The sequence below is a fragment of the Primulina huaijiensis genome, chromosome 14 (genome assembly GCF_012295235.1).
Source record: "Primulina huaijiensis isolate GDHJ02 chromosome 14, ASM1229523v2, whole genome shotgun sequence".
NCBI lineage: Eukaryota > Viridiplantae > Streptophyta > Magnoliopsida > Lamiales > Gesneriaceae > Primulina > Primulina huaijiensis.
This window is the reverse complement of record NC_133319.1, coordinates 8,086,647-8,099,319: the sequence shown is the minus strand read 5'-3', so window position 1 is coordinate 8,099,319 and position 12,673 is coordinate 8,086,647. Positions and strand designations below refer to the sequence as shown.

At 35.0% G+C, this 12,673-nt stretch overlaps 1 protein-coding gene across 1 annotated transcript; it reads left to right on the top strand.

The window, feature by feature from the left end:
• Positions 1 to 10,367: 10,367 nt before the first annotated feature.
• Positions 10,368 to 12,649, top strand: LOC140957053 (pentatricopeptide repeat-containing protein At4g32450, mitochondrial-like). Its single transcript, XM_073414123.1, has one exon. It carries the CDS (start codon positions 10,536 to 10,538, stop codon positions 12,537 to 12,539), a length of 2,004 nt encoding a protein of 667 aa, XP_073270224.1. The 5' UTR covers positions 10,368 to 10,535; the 3' UTR covers positions 12,540 to 12,649.
• Positions 12,650 to 12,673: the final 24 nt, after the last annotated feature.

Here is a 12,673-nt window from a genome sequence, read left to right as displayed (position 1 = left end):
ACGGCATGATGAATTTCCATCTTCTAATAATCTTGGAAATTTTATCGAGATGATAAATTTTATAGGAAAAATGAATAAGAGTATTGGGGACATCGTCTTAGAGAAAGCTCCTAAGAATGCAAATTATACTTCACCAGATATTCAGAAAGATGTCTTAAATATCATTTCCAACCAAGTGAGAGCCATGATTCGTAAAGAAATTGGGGATGCAAGATTCTGCATTTTAGTTGATGAAGCGAGAGATGCATCTAACAAGGAGCAGATGGCTATTGTATTAAGATTTGTGGATACTGAAGGCTTTTTACTAGAGCAATTCTTTACTATTGTACACGTGACAGATACAACTGCTGCAACACTTAAGAAAGAAATATTTTGATGCACTTGGTCGTTATGACTTGCATATCCACAACATGCGTGAACAGGGATATGATGGTGCTAGCAATATGCGCGGTTCTTGGAATGGATTGCAAGCTCTTTTCTTGAAAGATTGCTCGTGTGCATATTATGTACATTGTTTTGCTCATCGGCTTCAACTAGCATTAACTGCAGCTGCTGAAAAAGAGGTATCCATTTGGTTATTCTTTTCAAAATTGAATTCAATTTGCAATCTCATCAATGCCTCTCCTAAACGGCACGGTGAGTTACATTCTGCTCAAAGAATTGAAGTTGCACATATGGTAGCTACTGGTGAACGTGATACAGGTAGAGGATGTAATGTAGCGCCTTTACCCGAGCCACTACTAAACATACCAATAAGCATGCAACATTAAAACTTAATAACAACAATTAAACAGCGGAAACCAAATAACTTAATCATCTTACAACCCAAACGAAAACAGAACAAACAACGGCAGTCTTAAACATTAATACAACCATATCGAAAACATAATTCTGAACGAGAAAACGATAAACCACACATAAAACCTCCACTAGATCACCACCGAAAACTCAACTGCTCTAGCCACTGGCCTGGTCTTCCGAACCGTCCAACCTAAGACCTGTCCCGTGGAATGGGGTGCCCAAGATGAAAACAAGGACGTGAGCGACAATCGCCCAATACAAGAATATACCAGTATACAAACTGATATGATGCATGCGAAAATGCAATATGCTCAGATATCAAGAATCAAGTCAAGAATCTCATGCTCAGTCTAGAGGCGCCTGAGTGTGTAGTCTCTGATCTGCCCTAAGCATGTTTTGGCTCCCACACTCATCATCAAGACGTGGACCTACAATGTTCAGGTCATCAGACCCCGCGGGTCCTGTCGGACACTGTAGCTCTCGATGCCCCATCGTCCACAATACATAATAGGGCTGAGCGGCCCCAACAAACGAGGTATATCTCAAAAGATATCAGGCTCAACATGATATGTCATGCATAATATGCCAAAGCAGTAAAACATGTATCATGCAACAGATAAATATGCAGCATATAAGTGTGTACACTACGTTTGGATATCTCAGTCAGTACATCACGTACCTCACTAAACAATCTGACAGAAAGCTCTTAACCTAGACAATACCAACAATATGAAATCACTATCAAACCAGATTCTGAATTACCAAACATGCTATAAAGTTCTTTCTAAAGGCTTTAGGATTATACCTGCGTCCGTCATCAGCCCACTGATGATGTCTCGATCTCAGTTCACCGACCCTCCTCGAGTCGACACTAGCTCCGAAACTTCCCGACACCAAAGTACCCTAAAAACTGGCTAGAAAACCTAAGATATAAGGAAAAAACTCTCTCTCTGAAGGATGCGGTGTAGGAAACAAAAGAATTCGGCTTTCATTTATAGGCTGCATCCGGACTAGTTCGGAAATGCGAATCAATCTTATCTGCCACATGTCAGAATCTCATTCGTCTGATTGGATTTCTCGAGATAACGTAATCAGAAGTAGATCGGGTTATCCATTTAAAATTCGGTGGATCCAACAGATTAATCCCAAATTATCAATTCGTTAATAATACTTAATTAACAACGCTTTAATTATCTCTTAATTAATACTTCATTCAAAATAAGAATTCGGGTCATTACATCCTCCCCTCCATAAAAAGATTTCGTCCTCGAAATCAGAACTGAAGTACAAAACAACTGAATAAAATATAACTCATGATTACAAAGATACAACTCAAAACAAATGCGGATACTCTTAGCGCATAGACTCTCTAACTCCCAAGTCGCCTCTGCAGTACCTCGGCGTTGCCATTGCACTAGAACAAGTGGAATGGTCTTATTTCTGAGCCTTTTTTCTTTCCTACCCAGGATTAAAAGTGGCTGCTCGAGATAAGTCAAGTCTTCTTCAAGTTGAACATCAGTCGGACCAAGAATGTGCGATTCATCTGCTACATACCGTCGTAGCAAAGATACATTAAAGACATTATGAATGCCGGACAGATACGGCGGAAAAGCCAATCGATATGCCAAATTTCCAACACATTCCAAGATCTCAAAAGATCCGATGAATTTTGGGGCTAATTTTCCCTTGAGTCCAAATTTTATCACCCTGCGAAATGGTGAAACTTTAAGGAAAACTTTATCCCCTGACTGAAACTATAGAGGTCTACGCTTGGTATTCGCGTAACTCGATTGACGATCTTGTGCCGCTTTAATTCTCTTCTTAATCAATTCCACTACGTCATTCGCGTGTTGAACTAATTCAGGTCTTTGCACTTGTCGTTCTCCTACTTCGTCCCAAAACAATGGAGTACGACAATGTCTACGATATAATGCTTCGAATGGAGCCATACCAATGCTGATGTGGTAGCTATTGTTATATGCAAACTCCACAAGCGGCAGATGATCGCAAATGTTGTTAATGAAGAGGTATATGATGCTCTACTACTATCCATTGAAAGCCCAGTTGATTCTTGGGTTATGGACTCAGGAGCTTCGTTCCATACCTTTGGTAATCGTGATGTTTTTGACAGTTACATTGCTAGTGATTGCGGAAAAGTTTTCTTGGCAGATGGAAAACCTTTGGAAATAGTTGGTATGGGTGATGTCCGTATGAAGATGTCAAATGGATCTGTCTGGAAAATCAACAAAGTCGGGCATATCGGAATTAGATCGGGTTATCCATTTAAAATTCGGTGGATCCAACAGATTAATCCCAAATTATCAATTCGTTAATAATATTTAATTAACAACTCTTTAATTATCTATTACTTAATACTTCATTCAAAATAAGAATTCGGGTAATTACATGTAATCAAATTGGAAATTTATTACGACCTGGAAAGACTCGTTGGAGTTCTAATTTTGACTCACTTTGTAGCATGATTGATATGTATGGCTCTGTTATTACTGTGTTAGAAAATATGGTGAATGATGGAGCTTCTAATTATATTCGTGGTGAAGCTAGTGGTGCATTGATTGCGATGAAGGCTTTTGATTTCATATTTATATTACACTTGATGCATAAGATAATGGGGATAACAAATCTGCTTTGTCGAGCATTGCAAGAGAAATCTCTAGATATTTTAAGTGCAATGGATTATGTTTCAACGACTAAAACTTTGCTTCGTACTTTGAGAGAAGAAGGATTTGATCTCCTACTTAGTCATGTGAAATAATTTTGTGTCAAGTATGAAATTGAGATACCTCACATGGAAGCTCGTTATAAATCTGGTACAGGCCGTTCTTGTCAACACAATGATTCAATCACAGTTGAGCACCAATATCGATTTGATGTATTTACAACTGCAATAGATTTTCAAGTTGAAGAGCTTAATAATAGATTCAAGGATGAGGCAGTTGAACTTCTTACACTTAGTTGTGCTTTGGAACCTAAAGAAAACTTTAAGCTTCTTAATATTGATCATATCTATCGACTTGCTGAGAAATTCTATTATCTTGATTTCGATTCACAAGATTTGCATCACTTGAGAATGCAATTGGATCACTATAAACTTGATGTTGCTGGCCATGAAAGATTTCAGAATTTATCAACTATTTCTGAATTATATCAAAGATTATTTGAGACAAATAAGTCAGGAACCTACGATTTGATTGACAGGTGATTTATATATTTTTATGTACGTCGTTTACTTAGTTATCGAATCTGATATATTTATTTAATTGACAGGTTGATTCGTCTTGTTTTAACTCTCCTCGTTTCTACATCAACAACGGAACGAGCATTTTAAGCAATGAAACTTGTTAAAACAGCTCTTCGTAACAAAATAGAAGCAGAGTTTTTCGGAGATTCTATGGTAATCTACATCGAACGAGATTTGGTTGAAAAAATTGATAACGATTTAATAATTAATGAGTTTTATTCTAAGAAGAATCAAATAGCACAACTTCAGTAGTGTTTTAGCTCCGTGTTTTTGAAGGAATTAAATATTAAATACTCTTGTTCTATGTTTTCATGAAGTCAATGTTTACATATTTTTTATTTTAAATTTTTTAGTTAATTATTTATTTTATTAAATATAGTATGGGACGGAGCCAGCCTCAGGTAATTTTGAATCCTGGCTCCGCCCCTGGTTCCAACTAATCCTGATACGATTGTGGAACAAATCATGAGTCGAGGATATATAAGAGGATTCGAACGGTAAACTGCATTCAACAAATATCAATAAAAATCTCCTTGTATCTAAACTTTCTGACTACATCTCACCCCATTTTAGGAGTCCGGCCGAATGGAATTAGCCATCCTAACTAATATTTGGTGCTCTCCTTGAGTCTTTGAGTCGTACTTGTTCGATTCATTGAGTTGATTGATTATTAAATAATGGCGGAAGAAATGTCAAAAACAAGTTGTAATATTCTCCTTAATTGTCTGCGACTCAACTAATTTTCACTATTTTTATCTTTCAACTCACACACAAGGGATGGTGCATGTGGATCACTCAAATATTGGTGCACTCAAATATTGGTGCAGCGGGACGGGAAGAGGATTCGAAGGCTAAACAAGTTAGTCTAGTTCATGCGATTTTAAAATAAATAATGGAAAGAATGATTATTATAGTTATTGAAGTCAGTGACAGAGCCAAAGGGGTCCGAGTGAGTGTGACCGTCCTTATTCAATTTTTTTTTTTTAATTCATTGAATAGAGGCCTAAAATTTTCAATTTCTTCTGTGTCCAATTTCTCGCTAACTTTCATCTCATTTTAGGAGTCCGGCTGACTCGATCTAGCCACCCTAACAAGTCCTCTAGTCCATCATAATAATGTCTTTTCATCCCTAAATCGATACCATTTCAACAGTTATATTTTAATATTTCCGTGTTACATTCAATGATCTGATTTAATTTTCCTGTGAATCTCACGTATCCAATCAAATTTGGACTTTTTGATGGTAACACTCAGACATTATACCTGCTACTTTTTGGGTCTAGAGAATCTTTTCTGTAAAATTCAAAATTTCATATATTTTTCTTTTGATGTCCGTGTGCTTATTTATTTATTCATTCCATTATTGGGTTCATGGATTTGGCATACTTTGAAAATTATTCGATTTTTCCCAATCAATTTTTGATATGGTCATTGGATTGAATTTTTTTTTTTTTTAATTTCCTAAACTATGAGGTGAAGAGGGCTCGAACTTGAGCCACTTATAGGGAGAAAGTGGGTGAGACCACTTAGGCCAAAGCTCGATCTCCATTGGATTGAATTTACGTGGACAATAATTTTTCTTGTTAAAATTAGAACTTGGACCTAACTCAACCTCAAAAGCTAGCTCAATGGGGGATTGTCCAAGTCCATATATGCAACTTACAGGTTATTTATCCAAACGATGTGGGACAACAAACACACCCCTCACGTCCAGGAATGAACATCTGGAGCGTGAAGTTTACAAATGACCCAAATATGGGCAGAACAGATGACCTAACTATAGGCAGTCCAACACATAACAATGGAACTTGAGCTTTGATACCATGTTAAAATTGGAACTTGGACCTAACTTAACCCCAAAAGCTAGCTCAAGGGGGGATGATTGTTTAAATCCATATATGCAACTTCCAGGTTATTTATTCAACCGATGTGAGACAACTAACATTACTGATTTTTTTTCATACATTAAAATTTGCATAGATTAATAATGCTGGGATCATGAAATTTTATTACTTTATAGAGATAATAATTAATCGATAAATCATGTCAAATAACATTTATTTATTCAAAGAAAATAAGTTTAATTGCATACAAATTTAGTGGATTTCACCTATGTCCGTATCATATATATTCCTAGAATCAAATATATTAATCACATTGACTAATCAAATAAAATTAATTCTATAAACAAAAACAACAATATAATTAGATATCCCCTCTTTTACAATAATTTTCGTTGCAGGTTACGTGAAAAAACAAACAACAATAGAGTCATATTTTACTAAATTGTCATAGTTTGTAATTTTAGATGATTGTTAATTTATGATATCAAAGGGACTATAGTTTATACAAAGGTATTCCAAAAAAAATATTATCTTATTAATTTAGCACAATAGGCCAAGTCAAGACTGAGAAAAAAATATTATTTTAAAGATGCTATTAATATATTGAGTATTAATTTATGTTTTTTTTTTTAACCATATTCACATTTTCCATCAACATACAAATAAATAGAAATAATGTTAAATTCAAACAAGCAAAATAAAATCATAAAACAGTGCAAATAAATATGAATGAAACAACGATAAAAATCATATTTTCAATTCTTTATTCGTGTTTTATATTAAATAATAGGAGCATAAGACTACCTTCGATCTCGAAGATGTTTCTGAGTTGGTGGAACAGTATAACTTTAAACCAATAATTAGTTTGATTTTTCCTGTCAACACATTCTCAAATGATTTTGTCACACATGACTGATTTATCAACTTCAAGTTAAAAGAGATAAATTGAACAAGTATGACCGGTTGAGATGTACTATTAAACCATATGTACTAAAAATTATGGTAGAACGATTTATGAATATCTTCTCAGCGTACTTGATTTTATCAAAGATTATGATAATGTGAACTCCCACAATTTATGCAATATTGGAGAGATCTTTTCTTATTTTGTGCCAAAGTTATTTATAAAGCTAATGATGAAACCAATGAATTCAAAGGACATTACTTGAATCTTACTACGTGTACATGTAAAGAAATGATGAAAAGAACTATATTTGCTAGATAATTGACAGTTCCTGTCATAATGTATGACTACTTTGCACGAAGACTCATTACAAATATTAGCTCATACGAGCGTTCTACACGGGATTTTTCCAATATAGTTTACTTAACTAACGTGACTTGTAAACTATTTTGTTAGTTTGGAGGTTTACCTAGTGTGCAACGAAAAATAACAACGGTTGATTTTCACATCATAAAAAAATAGTAACTTAACTTTCAAGATAATATATGTAATAATATAAAAATCTTTAATATTTAAATATAATATAATACACACAACAGTGAAAAAGAGTGACAAACTTCTTTGTCAAGGTATAACTGTATAGTCCACATGATTTGCATTTCAAATTTATGTGTCCAAATCCACACGCTAAACGTGTGTAATTTTGACACGGAGAAACAACAGCATGGATTTTCATTGGGAAATCAAAAATTCAAAACATTATTCTTTCAGTTTTTCCAAAAAATAAATTGATTAAAAACTGAAAAAATAATATGCAACACACAAATAAAACAGACTAATTTTTCCATGTTTTCTGTCAAAAAAAATTCCTGAAATACTTCATTTTACTTGGTCAAATAAAATATATGATAAAAAAAATAATTTAAATGTACAAAAAAAATACTTGAATCAAAACCGATTTCGTCAGTTAAAATCCAGTAGAGTAGGGGTGGACGTCGGTCAGTTCGGTCTGGTTTTTCTCTATAACGGTTCGGTTTTTCGATTTTCGATTTTGAATATATCTGGTCCAAAATCAAACCATTTTATTACGGTTCGGTCTGGTTTTTTTGTAATATGGTTCGGTTTATATAGTCGGTTATATACGATTTTGTAATATTTAGTTAAAAAATAAAATTATACATCACTTGATACTCGATGGATGTAACACATATAAAAGAAATAATGACAGTAGATGAGTAGAACATATATGATTACAATACACTTATGACTTAACAATCTAAGCTTCAATAACAATTTGAAATACAATTTCAAACAGTAACTCTTCAATAAAAGGATACACAGTCATTAAATTCTAATTCTAAGACTCCAAAATGTACATAGATTTTGCATCTCAAATCTCAATACATTTAACAATATAAGCTTCAATAACAATTTGACCTTCCAATTGTCAAACTCCAAAATCCTGTTTTGCAAAATTAGAAACAAAAACGACATTAAATTCATCACAACAGTGATTATGAATCACAATCTTGAAGCATAACTTAAATATATGTAAAGTTACTGAAACTAACAAAGATATTTCTCATTTATTAGCCAATTATGCAAAAAGCCCTATAGTTAAATATAATATGGCCGGTTTGGTTATTTCGGTTTTCTGGGGATCAAAACCGCAAACCAAACCGAAAAACCGAATTTCTTTAATTTTGAAACCGTAACCGGTCGAAAAACCGAACCATTTAAACTGAATTTTTCGGTCCGGTCGGTTATTTCGATTTTAACCAAACTATGCTCACCCCTACAATAGAGTATATAACCTGCAATTCAATAGGCGAATCTAATAATAATAATTTTTTTTAAAAAAAACATTTTATTTTAACCGTAAATAGGTCATTTTCCCTCATGACTTGGAAGGTATTGAGTCTAATTGTTTAATAAAGGCCAGCAATGGTCAAATCAAAAAAGGGAAAGCCCACAAGACTTGCCATTTTAATTTATAAATAGGTCATCTCCTCTCATTTGGGAAGAGTAGGATCTCGTTCTCTTATTAAAAGACTTTACGTCAGGCACTCCCAAGCGTCTCTGACGTTTTTTGTAAATAACCTAGCAAAATTTCTTTTGGGCTTCATAGAAGCAAAAACTGCTCACCCGAAATCCACTGTCTAGCATTCGTCTGAATTTACCTAATTCAGATAACATTTTTATTTGGTTACATCAACGTTGGATTTTGTTAGGACTGCAACAATCGAAATGTGAAGTTTGAGTTACTGTACGACTTAAAAAATTGGATTTCACCATTTCCATCACCTATACATTTTGGTAAAATGACAAACATTTGATTCTACAATTAGGTTTAAGAGTCAATGTCATGTGTGTCAATTATTGGTTGTAAAAAATGCAACTATTGAGTCGAATATTGTTGAGAGCAATAATTTTTATTGTTGAAAGAGTAATTGAAAATGACATTTAAACTTTTGTACGATTTAAAATATCACAAATTATAACTCTTAATAAAATGACAAATGTTAGATGATATTTATTTGAAGAGAACCACCACCCATCTGATCCATTTTGTAGGCCTCTAAGCCCTCTAGAATAAATTCTGCTTTAGAAGCTTTCAACTTAGTTTCGGGATATATCTTTAATTTTCATTATTATCATAAATCTATGCTATATTTTAAAGTTGATGTCTCCATACTAACCAACATTTAATTGATTGGTGAAACCTTATTTAATATCACAATTATACCCCTCATTATTCAACTTTATTCATGAATTTTTTTGTATTTTCCTAAATAGCCTTAAGGTTTTAAATCTTTCAATCATATATTATCAACATTTTTAAAATATTTCTTATCTTTACCTATATTTTTAAAATTTTAGATTAAAGAAAAATAATTAATTTGAAAACAAAAAAACATATCTTGTTTAGATAATTACTCTAACTATATAAGCTTGCAATCAGACATTAGTTTATATATAAAAAAAAATCAACATATCATCAAAACATGCCGAAAAAACCAGAAAATTTAAGAGAGCTTCAGGTATTAAATCCAATAAATTGTAAAGGCAAAAACTTGTATGAGACGGTCTCACGGGTCGTATTTGTGAGACGAATTTCTTATTTGGGTCATCCATGAAAAAGTATTACTTTTTATGCTAAGAGTATTACTTTTTATTGTGAATATGGGTAGGGTTGACCCGTCTCACGGATTAAGATCCGTGAGACGGTCTCACATGAGACCTACTCAATTGTAAAATGTTAACTATCAATTTTGCCATAGTTTTTTAACGGTAATAACCTGAAAAACATGAACAAACAAGCAAAAACAAAATCAAATGTTTTTCGGTGAAGTTCATCCGATGCTTTTCACTTTCGAGATCGAAGAATCATAACTATCAGACGTCTAATATTAGTGAAGAGGTCAAATTATGTAGGCTAATATAATTGAAACGCAACAATTAGTTCAATTTGTCTACCGTTTTTTCGAATTAAGGAAGACCTCGATATCACATTAGCTTTATCAAAGAGAGAAGTCTGATCAATTCCATGGTTTAAAAATATTGGGCTTTGGCTAGGTTGTTAGGGCTACATGGACTTAGGGCTACACAGATTTTTGGTTTGAGGATTTTTGATCCGATCCATTCAGTTCGGTCGTCGCATCTTCTTTGTAGAATACAGGACCGGCGTCCCAGTGAACAAGGCGGACAGACTCGCGACGCCGAAATGTACGCTAGAAGACCTTCACCCGCCACCCTCAACTCTCTCATGCGTCTACTTCACGTAAGTAGTGTCAGAAACCTTAGTTCTTTGACGGAATCCTTTAATTTGGTTAGAAATCTATCCACAGCTGCTGAAAGAACAGATTTTCACAATCATTACGAAGGGGTTATTTCAGAAAATCGTCAAGGTTACGAAAATGGCAATCAAAACAATCTTTTTTACGGTCGGAATTTAGGTGGGTTTGAGCAAAACAGAAGCCCTAATGGGTTTCAAGGGGGTAACCCAAATGGGCAGCTTGGTGATTTTCAACCTTCTTACGAGCGAAATGTCCCTCAAAATGGGTTTCATAGTCATTGGAACAATGGTAGTTTGGATACGAATTTGGATGGAGTTAATCGTGGCCAAAGCTCAACCGGGGATTATGGGCATTACAATAGTGACCTTCATGGGAATTTGGCACACGGGAATTCGAGGAATGAGGTAATTTCGGGTGACTTTGATGTGGGAATGCAAAAACCCGGTGGAATAAATGGACAGGGGGTTTTCGAGGGTGGTTTTTCAGGGCGATGCCAAACATCAATGCAGCAGAATTTGCCGAATCATTTTACCGGGAACTTGGAGTTATCTCAGCAGAATTACAGTGGCAATTATTTTGGAAAGTATCAACAGACTGGGGGTGGGGATTATTACTCCAGTGCAGGAAACTATAGACAGAATTGGAGGGAGTCTCAAGTTGGCGGAATAGTTTATTCTCAAGTAGCAAGTAATCCAAATGAAGGGTCAGTTGGAATTGTTGAAGAGAGTCTGCCCGTGAGCAAATCTGAGGATCTTGATGAATTGTGCAAGGAAGGAAAACTTAAGGAAGCAGTAGAACTTTTGGGACAGCTAGAACAGCAGGGTATCACAGTTGATCTGCCTAGATACTTGGCTTTGATGCAGGTCTGTGGCGAGAATAAGGCTTTGGAAGAGGCCAAATCTGTTCATGGTCATCTCTTGAAGTCAATGCCGCATCCTGAAGTTAGAATATTCAATAAGATTCTCGAGATGTACTCTAAATGTGGTTCCGTGGTTGACACATTTGAGGTCTTCGATAAAATGCCTAGACGAAATCTGACTTCCTGGGACATTTTGATATACTGGCTTGCTAAGAATGATCATGGAGAAGATTCCATCTATTTGTTTGAGCAATTCAAAAAATCTGGGCTGAAACCTGATGGCCAGATGTTTTTGGGGGTGTTTTCTGCGTGTGGTGCCATAGGTGACTTTGTCGAAGGAATGCTGCATTTTGAATCCATGAGCAAGGATTATGGAATTGTTCCCTTGATTGAGCACTATGTTGGCATAGTGGACATGCTTGGAAGTGCAGGATTCCTGGATGAAGCTTTGGAATTCATTGAAAAAATGCCTGTTGAACCCGGAGTAGAAATTTGGGAAACCTTGATGAATTTCTGTAGAATGCATGGAAATATGGAACTTGGAGACCGATGTGCTGATATTGTGCAGCTTTTGGATCCGTCCCGCCTAAATGAGCAATCAAGAGAGGGCCTCATACCGATAAATGCCGCTGACCTTGCAAAAGAGAAAGAGAGAAAGAAGTTAAGCAGTCAAAATCTTCTAGAGGTTCGAAGTAGAGTCCATGAATATAGAGCAGGTGATAGATCTCACCCTGATCATGAAAGGATCTACGGATTGCTTAGGGGACTGAAGCAGCAAATGAAAGAGGTGGGTTATGTTCCAGAGACTAAATTTGTGCTCCATGATGTTGACATAGAAGCTAAGGAGGAAGCTCTCATGGCTCATAGTGAGAGACTTGCTGCTGCACAAGGTTTCTTAACCACTCCAGCTAGATCCCCTCTGCGAATAATTAAGAATCTTCGTGTTTGTGGGGATTGCCACAATGCATTTAAAATTATCTCAAGTATAGTTGGTAGGGAAATTATTGCACGAGATAGTAAGAGGTTTCACCATTTTAAAGATGGATTATGTTCTTGTAATGATTATTGGTGAAATGCACCAAATTCAGAGGTATCTGATAACATATATCGTCTCATATTGACAGTGTTTGTACTCTCAGTTGATGTTTTGATATAAAGATATAGATGCAGCATTTTTACTTACGGTTTTTCTGACAAATTGTATAA

Bases quoted from the DNA above. Each gene is read 5' to 3' on its own strand.
- LOC140957053 (XM_073414123.1), top strand. From the start codon at position 10,536: ATGTACGCTAGAAGACCTTCACCCGCCACCCTCAACTCTCTCATGCGT.